The sequence below is a fragment of the Podarcis cretensis genome (genome assembly GCF_951804945.1).
Source record: "Podarcis cretensis genome assembly, chromosome: 8".
Lineage (NCBI taxonomy): Eukaryota > Metazoa > Chordata > Lepidosauria > Squamata > Lacertidae > Podarcis > Podarcis cretensis.
The window spans coordinates 11,526,238-11,546,705 of record NC_137177.1 but is presented as its reverse complement, the minus strand read 5'-3'; the positions used below and the strand labels follow the sequence as shown (position 1 = coordinate 11,546,705).

The 20,468-nt window shown below is 47.2% G+C and overlaps 1 protein-coding gene across 1 annotated transcript in view; it reads left to right on the top strand.

Moving 5' to 3' along the window:
* The window catches only part of GRIK5 (glutamate ionotropic receptor kainate type subunit 5), a 91,400-nt gene that overhangs the window by 48,738 nt on the left and 22,194 nt on the right, over positions 1–20,468 (top strand). Inside the window, exons 7-12 of the mRNA XM_079985330.1 lie at positions 2,609–2,662; positions 12,315–12,476; positions 14,104–14,256; positions 15,818–15,922; positions 17,620–17,727; positions 19,881–20,084. Coding sequence (XP_079841456.1) covers positions 2,609–2,662; positions 12,315–12,476; positions 14,104–14,256; positions 15,818–15,922; positions 17,620–17,727; positions 19,881–20,084 — 786 coding nt within the window. The remainder of the gene's footprint in view (positions 1–2,608; positions 2,663–12,314; positions 12,477–14,103; positions 14,257–15,817; positions 15,923–17,619; positions 17,728–19,880; positions 20,085–20,468) is intronic.

Genomic DNA, 20,468 nt, shown 5'->3' with positions numbered 1-20,468 from the left:
ATGCCATTTTCGGTCCTAACTTGGTCACAGTGTGAAGAGCAGAGGCGCCGTGTTCCAGAAAGCATTGAGGGGGCCTGACATCATTCCACGCCCGGCCCCTGTTCGATCTCAACAATGGGGGGGGGCTGCCCCCCTAAAAATGATTGAGGGGGGCCCAAAGACCCTTGGTCCCCTGCCACAGAGAGACCTTTAACTGTGTCTGGCCATTCTGTCTAGGGCTGCCATTTCCCTGGGATTTCAAAGGTGGAATGAAGTCTGGGGGGAATTTCTGAAGGGCGGTGCTTTGTCCTGGATCTTAGAGAAGTGAATCGGAAAATTGTGTTGTTTTGGCATTTTTGTAAAAAAACAACAACAACAACAAAAAACACTCAACAACTTTGGGGTCTTCCTACAAAAACTTTTGGGGTGTCCTGGTTTTTACTATTTGAAATATGACAACCCTAATTGTGTCATGGGGGCTGGAGGGGGGGAGCTCTTGGTCCTTGTGCTGCTAGGCCTAGAAACTTGATTCTTTTTTTTATATATAAATAATATTTATTAAAATTTTAAAGGTTACAGAAAGAAAAAGTAAAAATACCACATTAAACAAAAACAAAACAACACATCACAATATAAAAAAACAGAGAAATAAAATCCGTTAAACAAAAACAAAAACGCAAAGAAAAATACATCAAATCTCCTCATTACTAATCTTTCATTAGCTTATTTCCTTGACCTCCTCACACCTCCCTTTTTTGTAGTCTAGGTAAATTATCCATTTCAGCAAATCCTTTCCCTCTTTTTAAAATTTTAGTCCTGTAAATTGTCTTAATATAATGTAACTTTACTTTTCCTCCTTTCACCAATTAACAGTCAGTTATTCCCAAATCCTTTATATCATTCCTGCTAAAATCATATAATATTATTCCAACATCCTTCTAACAGTTATTAATTTTACAATGTTTCTGTAAATAGTCTTTAAATTTCCTCCAATCTTCCAGGCCTAGAAACTTGATTCTGTCCTGGGGAAGAAAGTGCCACGCTGATTGCAGTTAGCGGTGTGGGCTCTGGGGTTCGGGCGGCTGCCACGAAACCGGAAGGCAGCAGCAGGTCTCCACTCAGCATCCCACGGATCGCCTCGGCTTCTGTCGGGTTTTTGCAAGCGTTGCCTCCGAGTAGCTCGAGGGCTTTTGCAGATACTTGAAAAGAATCCTCGAAACGCCCCCGTCCGGATCAGCACTCCCCCTTTCCCCGCCCCGCTTTGAAGAGCTGCTCATGGGAAAACAGTTGCTGTGGGCAAAAGCCTGCCACATGCAGGATACCCTTGAGGTAAAGAGAAGCCCCTGTAGCAGGGTGGCTTTTTGCCTCGAAGTGTGGACGGTGGCGGTGGAAATGATCGAGTTTTTAAAATATTCCTTTAAAGCGGTTTGCAAAAGCCCGTGGGGTTTTGTGAAAAAGCTTGCAAAAAATAAAATAAAGGCCTGTAGTTTGTAAGGTGAACCGGGGGGGTGGGGTGGGGTGGCGGGATGTTCAGCCATCTTAGTTCGGATTTCAGCAACACCAGATTTTGAAATAAGAATGCAAGGCAGCCACAGCCAAATTAAAACGGCAGAAGTGGAAGCACAACTGTTGCTGGGATCATATAAACTCCAGTTACATTGATAGGGAGTGGAGTGTTTAATGACAGGAAGGTTTAAACACAACAGAGCCCATTTCTTGCAGGGAAAAGATGCAGTACTGGTTAGAGCAAGCGCGGGGAATGTTTGGCTCTTCAGAGGTTTCTGGACTACAACTCCCATCATCCCCGGCCATCAGCCATGCTTGCTGGGGTTGATGGGAGTTGTAGTTCAGCATTGGAGAAAGGGGGTAGTTCTTTTAGTTGCAAGATAAAAGGAAGCGCTCCTTCTAACAGAGCGTAGTTAAACTACAGAATGTTCTCCCAGAGGAGTCAGGCATGTCCGCCCACTTGGGTGTCTTTAAAAGGGGGTTGAAACGAGATTTTGCTGTAAACAAGATTTTGCTACAAAATGAGATTCCGCTATATAGCATGACGAAACGAGATTTCACTTACATAGCATGACAAATGTTTGTGATTTTATTAGGACCCATAAGAACTGCTTAGAGGTTTTCACCAAAAAAGAAGCAGCAGTATAGACATTTTTTAAAAAAAACAAACATATTTTTAAAAATAAGATGCACATGCATTTTAAGAGGCAATTTTCCTTTTAAAAACAAATGTATATTTTGAACTGATTTTAAGTATACTTGAGTTGTTGTTTTTTTAGGGCAACTTGTTTTTGACTATTGAAAAATCTCTGTGTCTGTTTTATGGTTTGTATAAACTGGTTTGCATTTTCTAATAATTGTATTAATAAAAAAAAGGGGGGTTAGAAAAATTCATGGGGGATAAGGCTCTGAGAAGCTACTAGCCATGATGGCTGAGATCTGCCTCCACGGTCAGAGGCAGCCATGCTTCTGAATACCAGTTGCTGGAAACAACAGGAGGGGCCTCATCCAGCGCTGCAGCGAAACCAGAGCTGGTGAATATTGAGGGTCTGCCATTGGTGGGGGAGCTCAGAGACTTGAGGGTTCTTCCTGGAAACTGATTCTCCTCCTTCTCCTTTTTTAGGCTTCAGAGCTTGGGATGACGACCGCGTTCTACAAGTACATCCTGACGACTATGGTTAGTACTGAGACCATGCTATGCAGGCAAAGGAGCCCCTTGTGTGTGTCTACGTGTGTTTGCGCATGTTCACATCCCACCCTGGTTTGTGCACTGGAAAGGAGCCCTAGCTCGACAGTGGTTAAACATGTGTTGTGACGCAGATCACTCACCCTGGAAGAGCTTCTTGCTGCTAGTTTAGAAAACGCAGAGCTGGACACGACAGTGGAATGATAGCATAAACCAGTGTCACATCAGCTGAGATTCCTGCATTGCGTGGGGTTGGGCTAGATGAACCTTGGGGGTCTCCCTTCCAACTCTAGAATTCTACAATTCTATATTTTCAGCCTGGGTGGTTTATAGGGATGTCAGAGGGTTCTGCTGAAAACGACAATGGGGTGGAAATTGCCAATATTCTCTCACCCATTATTCCATGTCTGGAACAGAAATCAGTCCAACGAATACGGTAGAACTGTGCCTTCCAATACCCATTCCACATATAGCTCATTCAGACCTCTGCTTGTCTTGCCTGTTCTCTCCCCCCAACCCCTGTTTTTTACCACTGAATTGGAGCAACTGTGAATCAGGTTTTGTGCAGATGGACATTTGCTCGCGTTCAGTGCTGGAGAGCAGGTTTTTCGGGGCAAACTGCAAACCGCTCGGACCCGTGCTTTCTAACTGGCCAATGGGATCAAAAGCCATTGAGAGATCAAATAAAAACAATAGGTTCACATTTTCCCCTGTGTCCTTCTCCCAATAAAAGCCGTCATCCATCAGGGAGACCAAAGCTGGTTCATTCCTATAAACAGGTCTAAACCCAGATCGAAATGGGTTAAGATCATTTGTTTCATCCAAGAGTGCTTGCGATCGTCGTGCCCCAACCCTCTCGGCCACCTTTCCTGTTTCACCTCTGCACATGCTTGCAGGCACCCTCTTGTCCGGTCAGTACTTGCAGAGAGCCCCTCTCACCTCCCCATAAAACCCAGACCTGTCTGATATAATATACAGGAGAGCAGGGGCAAAGCTATAGATGTGATGCTGCCAAAAAACGTTATGTCGTGTTTTATTTTAATTATCGCTTTTTGGCTCAAAGGGTTCCCAAGCAGCGACTATAAAATACAATGCAAAGTAAATATACAATCACAGTGCAATGAATCAATCAAAGCAAGATAAAACAGCGAAATTACAACGTAATTTACAACTATAAATCACGCTAGCTATGAATTAGGAACGCACCAATTGACCCTCCTGTTAGAAACGGGGGGGGGGGGCGGGGGGGGAGATCTATCAAGTTACCTCTATCTCCCACCTAGAGTGTGCACATCTTCCTGTGCCCAGTTTCCTCTTTTCATTTCAGAAATTGAACATTTTTTTGTGGGGTTTGGGGAAGAGAAGGGGGTAATTGGATCTGAGGGCAGCTTTTTTTTCAGCTGCAAATCTGTATTGGGGCTGCAGCTTGCATCTCCTTCCTCCCTCAACTGACCCCTGCTTCAGAAAAGGGAGTCCTTGTCCCCTTCTGTAGCGAAACATTGGATCTGGTTCAGCAATTGTTTTAGCAGTGACGAAGGGTGACCCTGCCACAGAAATTCAGCCGGCGGGTATGTTGGTGGTTTTTTTATATATGCTTCTTCTCACTGCGAAGGGATGCTCAGTCTCAGTTTTTTGGGTTTTTGTCCCCGTTTCGTTGGAAGGTGAAAACACTGGAGATTTAGAGCAGGGCAGTACAATGATCCAGACAGAATCATTTTGCAAGCCAGCTTCTGTCAACCCCTTTGCCAAATGTAAATTTGGGACTGGGTATGCACCACATACGTAGGGACACAGGTGGCGCTGTGGGTTAAACCACAGAGCCTAGGACTTGCCGATCAGAAGGTCGGTGGTTCGAATCCCTGCGACGGGGTGAGCTCCCGTTGCTCGGTCCCTGCTCCTGCCAACCTAGCAGTTCGAAAGGACGAAGTGCAAGTAGATAAATAGGTACCGCTCTGGCGGGAAGGTAAACGGCGTTTCCGTGTGCTGCTGCTCTGGTTCGCCAGAAGCGGCTTAGTCATGCTGGCCATATGACCCAGAAGCTGTACACCGGCTCCATCGGCCAATAAAGCGAGATGAGCGCCGCAACCCCAGAGTCAGCCACGACTGGACCTAATGGTCAGGGGTACCTTTACCTTTACCTTTATGCACCACATACTTAAACCACAGGACTTCACCTCCTAAAGAATCTTGGGAAATGTTGTTCATTAAGGGTACTGGAAGTGGTAGTTGTGTGGGGGAGGAACTGCAGTTCCCAAGATTCTTTGCAGGGAGTCCTGCGCTCTCAACGAGTCCAGCTCTGTTGCCCCTCTTGTGTTGGAATGTACCGTAGATTCTGGCATATTAGGCGACAGGGTGTATAAGACGACCCCCAACTTTTGCTTTTCAGTTTTAGAGTTTTAGAGTTTTAGAGTTTGAGTGCCGCCAGGGGCAGAGCGCGCACCCCTCCGCTGCCTCTGCTGTCGCAGAGGTGAGGTGTTTGGCAGGCAGGCAGGTGAGCGCCACGCTCAGAAGGACTTTCCGTGTCCCCTTCTGTGGGGAGGGAGGAGCAGCGACGGCAGAAGGGGTGCCTCTGCTCACCGTCTCCTCCTCTTCCTTCCCAATGCGTATACCCGGCGTATAAGACAACCCCCGACTTTTGGGGTGATTTTCCAGGGATAAAAAGTCATCTTGTACGCCGGAACATATGGTATGCTTCAAGCTCATCAGGGCAAGAACCTACCCCTTCATGCTTTGTAGAGATCCAGCCACGCTGCTGCGTTAAATGCACAATGACAATAAGAATCAGCACGAAACATAAAGTGCCAATTAACCTGAAAACAACAGAAATGAAACAGCTACAGCCAGAAGCAGTAAAAAAAATGACAATCAATCCTGCCATCTCTTGGGAAAGTCTCAAGAAAACAAAACCACGTGGCATGTTTGAAAGCAGGAGTCGCCCCTGCATTTTTGAGAGGTGGGTGGAGCCTTGTCCCCTCCTGCCATCTACCTGACATTCAAAGATGGGGGCACAGATGTGCTTAGGGCTGCTTATACTGCAAGAAGAAAGAGGAGGGAAAGGTCAAGATTTTTCACCGAGGTAATGCCAATTATCTGCCTAACCCACTTCTTCATCATCATCGACTTTTATTGCACTAGCCGTAGGCCATCTCATCGTTCAGAAAAATAACAAAAGGAAAAACAACAATAACCATAAAAATCATCAGGTACCACATATACAATATGAACCACGGTCACAACTGCTAAGATTGTTTGTTGCATAAAATAGAATAGCAGAAGATTCTTTAGTAAAATGGTGACAAATTAAATATCCGAATTCCCTTTGCAGTTGACCGCTATTTTATCTACTGTAGTTCTTTCCTCCTGATCTTCTTAGCTGCCAACGCATAGAGTGCTACTTTATAAGTTACAAAGTCATCGGTATCGCTCAGCAGCCATTTCACCCTTTCCACACTATTCCATTCGGAAACAGGGGTTTTATGAATTGGTCTCTTGGGTCTATATATAACGGGCACTGCAATAAATAGCGGCACAGGTCCTCCACACAGGGTTGCCCACACAGCCAAAGTCTCTCTTCATAATGTACTTTGCCATAGCGTCCGACCTAACTCACTTGAATTTTGCAAAATGCACAACTTCTGCAAAAGTGCACCTCTTTGCTTAGATGCCAATCATTCTGCTCTTAAAGGGGAGATGCAAACAGGTGTGTAGAGCACTGAGCCCCTCACTCCATGACTGCTTAAAATCCTAGCCCAGTGGCTCTCTTCTTCTCAGCTCCTGAGATTTTGGTAGTGATCGCCCTCATTCTTTCAAACCTATCTTTACAGCGTTGAGGACCAGAAACCTGCTTTTTTTAAACAAACAAACAGAAAATGAAAGCTGAGCTACTCAGGGCACACAATTCTGATCCTGAACCTGGAAGGTCTAGACTTGGGCTACATGCAACCTTGGCTACATTTTATGAAATAAATAAAAGCTTAATAAAATAAATTGCCTTGTGTAGGGCCAACCCATAGGACCTGATCAGGAATATGGAACAGAAATCTAGCCCTCCTATGGGTTGGATAAACCACCTACCTTTGCAGAGCAGCAATGCATGGAATTGCAAGTTAAGAGCTGGGATGTTCTCCTACTTTGGGGCAAACCATAGAAATGCAATACCGTTCTTCGTATTGCTTTCCCATTGCTTTCGCCTAACTTATGGGGAACTGAACCCAGCTCATTTTAGGCTGTGCCTACTTCTCCCTACCTGCCCGTAGTATGATGGACAGCTGTCATTTTGCCAGCTGTGGTGGTGTTTGTGATGGTGGTTTAGCTGGAATCGCCCCACCTGGTGGTGGCTCAGAGCCGCTGCCGGGAAGAATGCTGATTAACTTGTTCACCCATTCTGGGCCTGACCGGGGCTGACCCTGCTTTTGCTGTATCAGACTTGACGGGATCCCAGCTGGAGGCATACGGCTCGCCAGATGTTCCCAACGTAACTCAGCCGTGCTTGGTGTGAGCAACTGGCTGAGTCTGCTGCTCCCCTGCAGACACCGCTGCCATTATGGATCTTGGCTGTGATGAGCTCTGCTGAAGGAGCATCGCTGGAACGTTTGCTGAGAAACCGAGCGGTGGACCTTCACCAGCTCCCCTTGCCCTGAATCGACAGCAATCTGCCAGCAGATTTTAGGAAATGAGCAATTCTGCCCAAGCATTAATGGCCCAAAAGTCAGATCCCTCTCTCCCTGTACAGTAATTCCACCAATTTTTTAATTCAAAAAGGTGTATTCCAATTTCTCTCGAAGGGAAGGGGAAAATTGTAAGCAGTAGAGGCAGTCTGCACACTTTCCCCTCTTCTGCACTGAATATTCAGCTGTGAATTTGTGTGTGTGTGTGTGTGTGTGTGTGTGTGTGTGTGTGTGTGTAAAAGGATTTTTTCAAGGAACTTGATACTGTATGTACTCTCCCCAAAATTCCACTGTACCTTATTTTTGCAGGCTTATTATCACATTTGCAAACAGTGAGGGCATGGGAGAAAAATATACATAGATGTTTCACCTACCGATCCCAGAATTTCTTAAACAATGAATTTCTACGAAGGTTCTCAGCAAGACATGTTTTTAGGTCATGCTGGTGGCCTTAAGTGCTGAAGTTCCAAAACTATTTTCATTCTGTGTTTGTCTTGTCACGCTAGCAAGAAATATTAGCAGTGTGTACTTATAACCAAATGGCTTCCTCTTAAAAATCTTCCTTTGCACTTCTGGAAATAGGAACAAAGCAGATGAAATATCTGATCTTGTTGGCAAAAACTTCTTAGAAAACACAGAGCTAAGAGGTGAAGCTAGGTGAAGAACACAGGGTGAAAAGGGCAAGCTGAGAGGTTAGCTATATCTAGCTAAACAGGAGAGTGAATATGTCATGTTTCTTTCTTTTTTTCAATATTTCTATGAGATCATAGGCAACATTATCCAGCATTACTGGGCAACAAGAATTTGCAAAGTTAATTTTAAACTAAGTGCAATGATGCATTAAGCTGAGCAGACACTCCTGGGATAACTATCAATCTCTTTCCCTCTTAATAGTCATTAAACTGATTCATTAAAAAACATCCGTAGCATTAGTAATATTTATATCAGAACATTAAAATATCCCTGGCATATTTATCCATAGTCGTAGACACACACTAGCGGGTAACAAGCCCACCGACAGCTCACAAACACAAGAACAGTGACAGAAGAAAAAGAAAACCAGAATTATTTTAACATACAGCAGCATAACTCTGTCTCAGAAGTAAGTTCCATTGAATTATGTGGGGCTTCCTCCCAGCAGAGTGGATATAAGGTTGTAATTGAAGATCAAGTTAGTGTTATTTCAACGAACAGCAGCATTCCAAAGGAAAAAAAGGAGAGAGAAAAATGCCTCCATACAAATTAATCTTTCGAGCAAAGCAAACAACAAATGTGGTTGCACAAAAATCAGGAAGCGTAGCGTTCCAGAACATTATGAATACCATCCATTGTCTTTACAAAGTTGTTAGTGTTATACATCTATGTGATAAGCACGTTTCACTGCTATGGCTGCATCCCAAATTCAAAAAGTAAATAAATAAATAAAACCATAAAAGGAGAAAGAGAGAGAGAGAGACTCTCCCCACCCTATAAATGTATTTTAGCAGCTGTGAGCAGATTAATGACCATTTCTACCTCATTATCTACACATCAAGATCATTCCGAATCCTTTAACGGAATCCTCAAAGCGCCATCTGTGAATTCATACCCCGTGGCTTGTTCAAACTACAATAACATGGAGAGCATCAATAGATTTTAATTTTCTCACACATTCCCAAAACATATGCAAATAGACACTGTGCAGTTTTGCCTGCACTGGTAACTTTGATTAGTGATCGACCGTAAACCAATTGAATTTTATTGTGTGTGTGTGTGTGTGTGAAGTAACATGGGTGTATTTTTGTTTGTTTCAAAGTGTTTCATTGAGTCATAGAACAATAGAGTTCAAAGGGACCCCCAAGAGTCATCTAGTCCAACCCCTTTACTGCAAGAATCTCAACTAGATCATATTTTCATTGCAACCATGTTCCACACAAACCCACTGATGGAGGAAGGAGGTGCGGCGGGTGCGGTCCGCCCCAGGTGTCATCCCTGGGGGGGGGGTGACTGCCGTGTGATGCACTCCCCCCCAGGACGCTTGCCGCGGGTGGCGCCCCCCCGGACGCTCACGACGCCCCCGCAGGCAGCTAGCCCCACCCCTGGGTGCACAGCATGTTCGCCGCTCCGGGGGCCAGAGCAGCTAGCTCCACTCTGCACATCCCTGAGCACTCTTGATGAAGGACAGTGGCTCTGAGCACATGCTTCTTGTACAGAAGGTCCCAGGTTAAATCCTGGTGTCACTGGGTGGAGGTAGGAGAGAGACCCCCCCACCTGCAATTCAAGAGTCACTGCCAGTGACTGTAATAATAATGTTTTTTAGTCGTGTCCGACTCTTCGTGACCCCCTGGACCAGAGCACGCCAGGCACTCCTGTCTTCCACTGCCTCCCGCAGTTTGGTCAAACTCATGCTGGTAGCTTTGAGAACACTGTCCAGCTATCTCGTCCTCTGTCGTCCCCTTCTCCTTGTGCCCTCCATCTTTCCCAACATCGGGGTCTTTTCCAGGGAGTCTTTTCTTCTCATGAGGTGACCAAAGAATTGGAGCCTCAGCTTCAGGATCTGTCCTTCCAGTGAGCACTCAGGGCTGATTTCCTTCAGAATGGAAAGGTTTGATCTTCTTGCAGTCCATGGGACTCTCAAGAGTCTCCTCCAGCACCATAATTCAAAAGCACCAATTCTTCGGCAATCGGCCTTCTTTATGGTCCAGCTCTCACTTCATACATCACTACTGGGAAAACCATAGCTTTAACTATATGGACCTTTGTCGGCAAAGTGATGTCTCTGCTTTTTAAGACACTGTCTAGGTTTGTCATAATTTTCTCCCGAAGTAGTGTGACTTCGTGTTGGGCAAATATTCTGGTTCTCCTTTCCATTGCCAAATCAGCTCAGATAAGGTGAATGTTTTCTTTTAGCCATTGTCTTAACTCCAAGGCTCTGGAGTCAGAGGCTGCAAGAGAGTGCCCACTTTGTATGCATAAGAAGACTTGGGTATCTAGGGAGCTTAATAGATAGTGCATGTGAACCAGTAAGACCTTGGTTCAGTCCTTTCTCTGCCTTGGGTCTCACTGGATATTAGCCTTGGCTAACCCACTCTCTCTCAGCTTATCCTACCTCACAGGGTTGTTGTGAAGCCAAAACGACAAAAAAACCATTTATAGTGATGTGAGCTTCTTTAAGGATGGAATATGAATGGGTTGGAAATATAAAGAAGTATGATGGGGATATACAGAAATAAACTCTCAGGTTGAAGAATTAGACCTAGCTGAACTGGCATGAGGGAGAGATGGAAAAAATTGGGAGACACACAAACACCCACGCAAGCTAATGTAATGCATAAACCGCAAAGCAATGTTTTCATGAAATACAGCACCAATTAAAATGAACAATATGAATTTCTCTTTGTATCCAGAGCAAAATGATATTAATGATAATAATAATTTTCGAACAGGAATAGTATAAATAAACCTGATGTTTAAAAACCAAATGCATATGGCTCATAAAGTATCGCAGAGCACACAAAAAAGTCAGTAAAACCGAGCCGTTAAAATAACAAGCTGCAACCAAACCCAAATGCGTTTCAGCTCTTGATTTCCCTCGGTGGTCTCATTAAAGCTACTTGGCAGCAATAATAATAATAATAATAATAATAATAATAATAATAATAATAATTGGAACTCAGTAGATTATCAACTAGAGGTTAGATGAGCAAATCACAAAAGAGCATCGTCTGCAAATATAGTAATTCAGAATATTATAACCTGATTAAAGTAATTTTAAAATCCAATAAAAATGGAGTGAGGAAGACCATTGTTGCTTTTCCTGTCAGGAAAAAGGTTTCTCCAATGTGAGGTTAGTCCATTGCACTCCAGGTGTGCTGAAACCCCGCCCCCTGCAATTTCCCCAAACACAGGACACTTGACTGCATGCCGTACTTTCCTGTGCATAAGACCAGGTTTTTTTTATTTTTAAAAAACATTAGAAATTGGGGGTCATCTTACATAGGGTAGATGTGGGATTGATTGCTGCCATGACCTGGAGATTGTCAGCGGCTATTTGGTGTGTTATTGGTGGCTGTGGCAATGGCTGGTGTTGATTTGCTGTCGCTGTGGCAATTGGGTGGGCGATTGGTGGCTTCTGCCGGCGAGGGGACAGACGAGAGAGAGCCAGTGTGGTGTAGTGGTTAAGAGCGGTAGTCTTGTAATCTGGTGAACCGGGTTCGATTCCCTGCTCCTCCACATGCAGCTGCTGGGTGACCTTGGGCTAGTCACACTCCTCTGAAGTCTCTCAGCCCCACTCACCTCACAGAGTGTTTGTTGTGGGGGAGGAAGGGAAAGGAGAATGTTAGCCACTTTGAGACTCCTTCGGGTAGTGATAAAGTGGGATATCAAATCCAAACTCTTCTTCTTTTGGGACGTGTGTGAGTGGCAGCGTAGGTCAGGCGGGTGAGCGATTTCCGGCAGTCCCCCCTAAAAAATGCTGAACAAGTGTACGCCACCCCAAAAAGCTCAACAACTCTGGGCAATCTCCCCCCACTTTTCTAATTTGGTAAAGGTAAAGGTTAAGGGAACCCTGACCATTAGGTCCAGTCGTGGCTGACTCTGGGGTTGCGGCGCTCATCTCGCTTTACTGGCCGAGGGAGCCGGCGTACAGCTTCTGGGTCATGTGGCCAGCATGACTGAGCCGCTTCTGGCGAACCAGAGCAGCGCACGGAAACGCCGGTTACCTTCCCACCAGAGCAGTACCTATTTATCTACTTGCACTTTGACGTGCTTTCGAACTGCTAGGTTGACAGGAGCAGGGACCAAGCAACGGGAGCTCACCCCGTCATGGGGATTTGAACCGCAAGTCCTAGGCTCTGTGGTTTCACCCACAGCGCCAATTTGGAGTCCCCCAAAATAGGGGGCGTCTTATACATGGAAAAATATGGTAATTTGTGAAACTGCTGCTCACCATCTCCCCTCCTTCTGCTTCTCTTTGCCTCCTGACTTGTTCCTTGCAGGATTTCCCAATCTTGCACTTGGATGAGATTGTGGATGAGCACTCCAACATCCTGGGCTTCTCCATGTTTAACACCAGCCATCCTTTCTACATGGAGTTTGTCCGCAGCCTCAACATGTCATGGCGGGAGAACTGTGAGCTCAGCTCTTACCCGGGGCCTGCGGTAAGTCTGGCAACTCAGAGTACAAGGGGAATGTTGTGCCTAGGAGAAATCCTACCAAATTCTGTGAAGTGACTCTACTAGAATGACCGGCCACTAGGGATGGAAGAACATGTCAGTTTCGTTCCTTCAGGTTTCTTGTTTTCCCAATCTTAAATTGGGTTCTCCACGTTTCTGCAGCTAATTTGTGACACATTTATTTATTTAGATCCTCACAAAAATTCTTCAGAACGTTGGTGCAAATTTCCCCTACCGCAATACACATTTGTGTATGCTGTTTTGACTCCTATACACATTTTTTTGCGAGCAATTTCTCCTGATATAATGCATTTCTGTATGTTATTTTCATGGATACGATCATTTTTTTTAGTGCTCACTTTTACCTAACCTATGCATTTTTAAAAATAATTGTCTGTCTGTTGGAGGACTCGATCACAAAATTCAAATTAGTGCTAATTTCAAAGGATGGCTGTGTTTCGGTTCTCCTGTTGTTTCAGATTTGATAGATTCAGCTTTAAATGTGGACTGAATCGAATTTCTCCCCCATGAAATAAGATTTTAGTTTGCATTTAAAGATTTAGTTTGCAGTTTCACAGGCTTTTCCCCTAAGGTGAACTAAGGAGAAGAGTTTGGGTGTGCCTTCTCTGATGAAACTTCTGAGTGATTTCTAGGAAAGCAAAAATAATTTCAATTAAGGTTAATTAGGTTTCTCGGTGGGGGTTTTGCCTGTCCCTAATGCAGAATGTTAAATTCTGATGTTAAGATACATGGCTGTCCGTTTGAGAAACACATTAATTCCAGCCTTGCTCAGTAACTATGACTCATTTCATCCACCTCCAGCTTTGCAGAGGCAGAGATGTTTGAGCCTAGTTGCAGAAGTAAGAGTAGATCGGAGATGATAGGCTAGAGGCCCAGAAAGAACGTTTTGACAGCTGGAAGTGCAACCTGGCTCCCATCTGTCAGCCAGGGAAGAAACAATTGCAGGAGATTTCATTGCCCTGGCATGCTTGGAAGAACACATATAAGAACTTCATAACTGAGAACTGGAGCCTGAGTTTGCTTTTCCCCCTCCTCTTCATCAGCCCCTTTTCCTTTTGTGCCATGTCTTTTAGAGGGTGAGGATTATCTTATGTTTTTTCGCCTGAAGAGTGTGTGTGGGGGGGAAATGCTTTAAATAATAAACTAATAATAATAATGGGACGCGGGTGATGCTGTGGGTTAAACCACAGAGCCTAGGGCTTGCTGATCAGAAGGTCGGCGGTTCGAATCCCCACGACGGGGTGAGCTCCCGTTGTTTGGTCCCTGCTCCTGCCAACCTAGCAGTTCGAAAGCACGTCAAAGTGCAAGTAGATAAATAGGTACCACTCCAGCGGGAAGGTAAACGGTGTTTCCGTGTGCTAGTCTGGTTCGCCAGAAGCGGCTTAGTCATGCTGGCCACATGACCCGGAAGCTGTACGCCGGCTCCCTCGGCCAGTAAAGCGAGATGAGCGCCACAACCCCAGAGTCGTCTGCAACTGGACCTAATGGTCAGGGGTCCCTTTACCTTTACCTTTAATAATAATAACAGGTGCCCTCACCTACCGAGCTGCTTGATAATTAAACGCTGGCTGAACTGTTTGCTCCCCTTCAGCTGTCAGCGGCACTGATGTTCGATGCGGTGCACGTGGTGGTGAGTGCTGTGCGAGAGCTGAACCGCAGCCAGGAGATCGGGGTCAAACCCCTGGCCTGCACCTCGTCTAACATCTGGCAGCATGGAACCAGCCTCATGAACTACCTGCGCATGGTGAGATGTGGCTGTGCTTGCAGTGGGCAGGCTGTGTTTCCTATAATATCGAGGCACCTGCACAGTATGAAGAGGGTCCTAACTATGATTAAGGCCTTGTGCAGATTATATTTGCCCCAGACACAAACGTTTGCCTAGGTTTGAGCCAAAAATAAAAATGGGGTCCAAGTTTTCTGACAGAAATTGTGGCCCTGTGGTGGATTTCTCCTCTTTTCTTGTCTTTATTCTTTGCTTTTTGACACTGCGCTCGCCGTCGGAGATGCTTCTCTGTCTGCTTCCTCTGAGGGGGTGCAAAAGAGGGCAGTGTGTGAGTGGGCCTTCTCGGTGGTGGCTCCTTGTTTGCGAAATGTTCTCCCCAGGGAAGCACACCTGGTGCCGACATGGTTTACTTCTAATTGCCTGGGCAAAACATTTCAATTTACCGTATTTTTCGCTCTATAAGATGCACCCGACCATAAGACGCACCTAGTTTTTAGAGGAGGAAAACAAGGAACAAGAAAGCAACGCAAAGCCTCTTGAGCAAAGAGGGAGGAGCGCTCCGGCTGCGCTCAGGAGGCTTTGCGTGGCTATCCCTGAAGCCAGGAGAGTAAGAGGGATTGGTACGCACCAATCCCTCTTACTCTCCTGGCTTCAGCGAAAGCTGTGCAGACTGCATTCGCTCCATAAGACGCACACACATTTCCCCTTACTTTTTAGGAGGGGAAAAGTGTGTCTTATAGAGCAAAAAATACGGTACCTAGGCGTTTGTTGGTTAATTGGGAGAGTAGTGAGTTTTCTGGCCCTTTAGTGGGGTGGGTCGGATTCATCCTTTTATAAATATTCTTGGATGAGCATGCTTGGGTATTATAATGCAGCTGCAGAGATAATGACACATACTGCTCAACTTCCCAAACTGCTCCTTGGTGTGTAGCCGAGATTTAATAGCCTGGTCTCTCAAAATGGCCTACCAAACTCTTTTATCTCCTCCTCCCATCACTCCGTGCCCTCCTTCCTTTTCTGCTACCTGTGTGTAGCAGTCAGGTCTCCGAGGCCTTGCCTCCCTGTAACTATTCCTGCTAACATTAAACAGCTCCTTCTGTAAGTAGGCCCTTTGTTTTGCAAAATCCCCCCCCCCCCGAGCAATTCGGAATGTTCACAAACATTCCATGATGTCACTGCAGCCCCGGCCAATGGATGGGGAGGAAGGGCACATTTCAGTCGATTGAAAGCCAGAGCTCTGGCAACTTCATTCTCCAGGCTTCCCCACATCACACCTGCTCAGCCAATTTGGGGTGGGGGGAAGTAATTTAATTTCAAAAAGTAAATCTGCACATTGCATCTTTGATAACCTCCGTATGTGCACACACTGTCTAAAATGACGCGCAGAGAGGAACCCATAGTTCACATATATTGATGAATCTGGGGGGGGGGGGGGTGTAAAAATCCAGTGCTGGCTAACTCAAGCTGGTTGTGCCCTTCACCGCAGGCTGGTCATATCTCACTGTCTTCCCTTCTTTTCCTGTCTCCCTCTCTGTCTTTTCTCCCTCCCAACCCCAATTTCTGTCTCTCCATCCCTGGCCAGGTAGAGTATGACGGGCTGACAGGGCGAGTAGAGTTCAACAGCAAGGGCCAGAGAACCAATTATACCTTGCGCATCCTGGAAAAAGCCCGCCATGGGCACCGGGAGGTAAGTGGGGGGTTATCCTTAAAACTGGCCTTCCCTTCCGAGTCCAGGTTCTGAGCAAAGGCAACCCAAATCATGCAGTTCAGAATATGCATTTATAGTTCCTCAGCTGCAAATCATCTACTCCTGTTGGGTCATTTCCCGTAGCCTTGAGGGGCTGCAGGTTGAAGTCCGCTGTGTGCTCATCTTGCAAGAAAGCGAAATGAATTGGGCCAGGTTTCCAGATAGGAGCCCAGTTTTTTCTGAAGTTTCTACTTGCAGAATTCTAAGGCCTCTTCTCTTCCTCCTCCTGCAACTGTTCTTCACTCTCCAGTCCTGCAGCTTCTCAGGCCTCCGACTCTGTCTCCTGGCTATCACAGATGCCTCCAGATCGCTGCTTCCCTTCTACCAAGTCTGTCTCCAACACTTCTCCCGCTGACGACTCCTGAGTATCCACTCCTCAGTGTCCAGCCAGTCCCTGACACCGTTTCTATACTGCTCTATACTTTAAAGAACAAACCTCAAAGCGGTTCACAGCACATGGAAACATCAAATAGAACAATCTGGAATAAAACTAATTCAAGCTTCAAGGGAGATATTTCAGATTCTTCTCAAAGTGACGTTTTGCGTCTCCCAGTCGCCAGCCTGACACCCGGAGATCTCCACGCAGTTGTGATCAAACTTGTGCCAGTCACAAAACGCGCCTGGCACCTAGCTAATTTCAAACACCGCTGATAAAACAGTCCAACTCGTGATGGGTTGGGGGCCTGGGGGCCAAATGCAGCCTTCCAGGTCTGACCCTTTGGATTTTCCTCAGGTCGCACCCCCTTTCCTCAGGCCATAGCCTCCTTGGTTGTTTTTTGCCTGGCTGGAATATGTGCTTGAACCCCGCTAATGCTTCTTATGCACCTGAACTGAGGACAAGGGAAGTATGGCTGTGCATTCATTGCTCCGCCCACCTGTCCTTCTAGTCCCGCCCACCCTGGCAACTCTGGGAAGTTTCCCAGAAGGTGCGATGGCCTGAGACTTGGACTTGGACTCGGAACCAGAAGAGTCTCAGTCCGCACCGGATCCTCTGCCTCAGGCAGCATCTGAAGCGAGTCTGGGGCCTGATTCTGAAGAGCCCCAGTCTGCACAGGTTCCCCTGCAACAAGCACCAGCTGGGCCGAGTCAGGGGCCTGAGCCTGCCCTGGCTCCAGATGCGGGGATTACCTCGTTACCCTCTGCTGGGCAATCACGTACAGCTGCTCCACTACCAGTTGGGTCAGGAGAGGCTGAGGCGGCCTCTGGGTCTAGTAACCCACCGACATCTCCTGAGCTGCAGAGACTCAGGTCTGAGAGAAGGAGAGACCGAGTACTCACAGGAGGAGTGCTCGCTTTAGGCCGAGACAGGGAGGTGAGTCACCGGGAGATCAGGACTGGCTGTTACCCCGGCAGAGATAAAAGGCTATTGGACCCCGCCCCAGGTTGCAGGAGCAACATTGCTACGGGAACCTGCCTGAGACCCTGTGCCTGACCTAGCCTGGCTTCCTGGTTTGTGACTTGCCTTGGCCATGTTGGACTGACTCCTCGCGGAATCCTTGGATTCGGGACCAGACCTGGAACGCGTTGCTTGGGTTTACCCCCGGGCCCAGCACAGAAGGGAATGCAGCCGTGAGCTGGAACAGGTTCCCCTTGCCTCTTCTAGTGAGACCCTCTAACACACTTCCTCTTATTTGCAGATCGGGGTGTGGTACTCCAACAGGACTCTTGCCATGAACGCCACAACGCTGGACATCAACATCTCAGAGAGCCTTGCCAACAAGAATCTGACTGTCACCACCATCTTAGTAAGCTCACTGCCCGCCTTTGCCGGGCTTTCTTAAGGGAGGGGTGTGTGGGTTCCCTTGGCCTTTAATATCAAATTCAGGTTGAGAGTCTTCTGGGCTTGACGGATGGTGAGTTTGCACGTGGGCCGCAGGCAACCAGATCCAGAATGCTGAGCTCCTCAACTAGTGTTGGGGAGTGAATTTTTGCAAACTCGGTTTGTCACGCAAGAGGGAGGAGTGCAACCCCTGCTGAGATTCCTCCACTTTGCCACGGCTATCAAAGCTGCCCTGGCACAGCTCACTGATCAGAAGGCATAGAGGAGCCTGATGACAGGGAGCCTAATGATCTATCGGTCTGCTCCAGCTTTGATCCCGGCAACCCTGCATGCCATATATTGTAGTCACACACATAATATGGGACGCGGGTGGCGCTGTGGGTTAAACCACAGAACCTAGGACTTGCCGATCAGAAGGTCGGCGGTTCGAATCCCTGCGACGGGGTGAGCTCCCGTTGCTCGGTCCCTGCTCCTGCCAACCTAGCAGTTCAAAAGCACGTCAAAGTGCAAGTAGATAAATAGGTACCGCTCCAGCGGGAAGGTAAACGGCATTTCTGTGCGCTGCTTTGGTTCGCCAGAAGCAGCTTAGTCATGCTGTACGCCGGCTCCCTCGGCCAATAAAGCGAGATGAGCCACAGAGTCGGCCACGACTGATCGCTTCTCGGCCTTTCGGCTAAGATCAAGTGTAGTATCAGAGTCGGCCACGACTGGACCTAATGGTCAGGGGTCCCTTTACCTTTTACGCATAATACACCCCTTCAATGCAGCAGTCTCAAGCTGGAAGCAAAACAGGAGGAGTATGGAGTTCCTTGTGGGCTGCTGTACACGGCTCATGGTGCATTTCCAGTGTGGTCCTCTGCTGGACTCCAGCTCCCATCATCCACGAATATTCCGCATGCTAGCAGGAACTGATGGGAGTTGTAGTCCAACAAGACCTGGAAGGCACTGCATTGGCCAGCTCCAGTGAGCGCCATTTTGGCTTGATGGATCCCAATTCTTGCGGGGTTGGGATTAAAGGTCTAAGAGACCTGTTCTCCTGTACACCTGGTCTGCGGCAAGAGGAGCCCATGGGGCACCTTCCAGATGCCATTGGACTACAGCTCCCATCAGCCCCAGCCAGCATGGCCTGCCCTTGGTGATAGAATCATAGAATCATAGTTGGAAGAGACCACAAGGGCCATTGAGTCCAACCCCCTGCCAAGCAGGAAACACCATCAGAACACTCCTGCCATATGGTTGTCAAGCCTCTGCTTAAAGACCTCCAAAGAAGGAGACTCCACCACACTCCTTGGTCTAAGGAGAAGACATGATCAAAACATTATTACACTGAAACTCATAGTAATTCAGTGTAAGCCGATTGATTCAGGATTGGTGTGATCTGAACTAGTGCAGTTTGACGCTGAGTAGAGGTTTTTTTTGGGGGGGGGTGAATGCCTCTCTTTTATTATTTTCTGTCTTTCTTTTCATTTTTTAACAAGCGCTTCCTTGCTGTGTAGAGCTCCTCAGGGTGTCTGGCTGCCATTCTCCTCCTCACAGAAGGTGCTGAGACAGAGCTATGGCTGCGGTCAACACGTAGCGCAGCCCCAGTGCCTTGTGGGAGGAGAATAAAGTGCTTTGTGGAGAATGTGAGAGTGGGGCTTTGTTTTGTTTCGTTTGAAGAAGGCAGGGAAAGGCGACTGCTTCACCAACCAGGGTAGTTTCCCCTCTCCTCCTCCTGAAAAGAAATAAGCCAACATTTCTCTCCTCTGCAGAGGGCTGTTCTGACTTAGCTGTAGATGCGGACTGACAAAAGTGCTTCTGCATGTTAGCATTTCGGAATACGCCTCTGCACGTGATTAACCTGAGGAATTCACTGCCACAAGATGCGCCGGTGGCCCGCAGTGGAGGGCGAAAAGGGGCATTGCCCACAACCTCGGTCTGCCCTCAGCCAGCCCCCCACCTCCCTCCTGGGTGACACAGCCCTACCATCAGTTGAGTCAGTTGCGAGGAGTGAGAAATGTCCTTATTTTCATCTGAGGAATGTTGGAGGCCTTGCAAACTTTCTGCTAAACTTTCTGCTAAAACTTATCCCCTCACGCAAGGGGCTCTTACTCACCGGCTCCCTGTCCCCTCTTACAGGAAAACCCCTACGTGATGCGCCGTGCAAACTTCCAGGAGCTGTCCGGCACAGAGCAGTATGAGGGCTTCTGCGTAGACATGCTCCACGAACTCGCCGACATCCTTAAATTTCGCTTCCAGATTAAGCTGGTGGACGACGGGCTCTATGGGGCTCCCGAGCCAAATGGATCTTGGACTGGCATGGTGGGAGAGCTCATTAATAGGGTACGACTCCTTGGGGTGGAACCCAGTGGGGTCTCCTTTTCCTGAAGACCCACAACCCCCTTATCTCTCGGTAGTATATAATCTGACAGGGAATCTTCTGTCAGAACCAAAATCACAAAAGTGTGGGGTGGTGAAAGAGGACAAGCGCATGTGAGCATGTGCAGCATGCCCTTCTTCTGCAGGGCACCATGACTGCTCTTTCACCGTCTTTTCGGTTCCTCCAAAAGCTCAGGCCCTAGCACTGCTTCTTTGGTTCTTTGCCCTCAGATGAAGGGCCTGTCTAGACACAGAGCAAAATATGATAGGTGGCAGGGGATCAGATTTTTTAATGCGTCTGCATTCCTGTACTTGCTCCCTGCAAGTAGAAAGCTAGCATCACAGGAA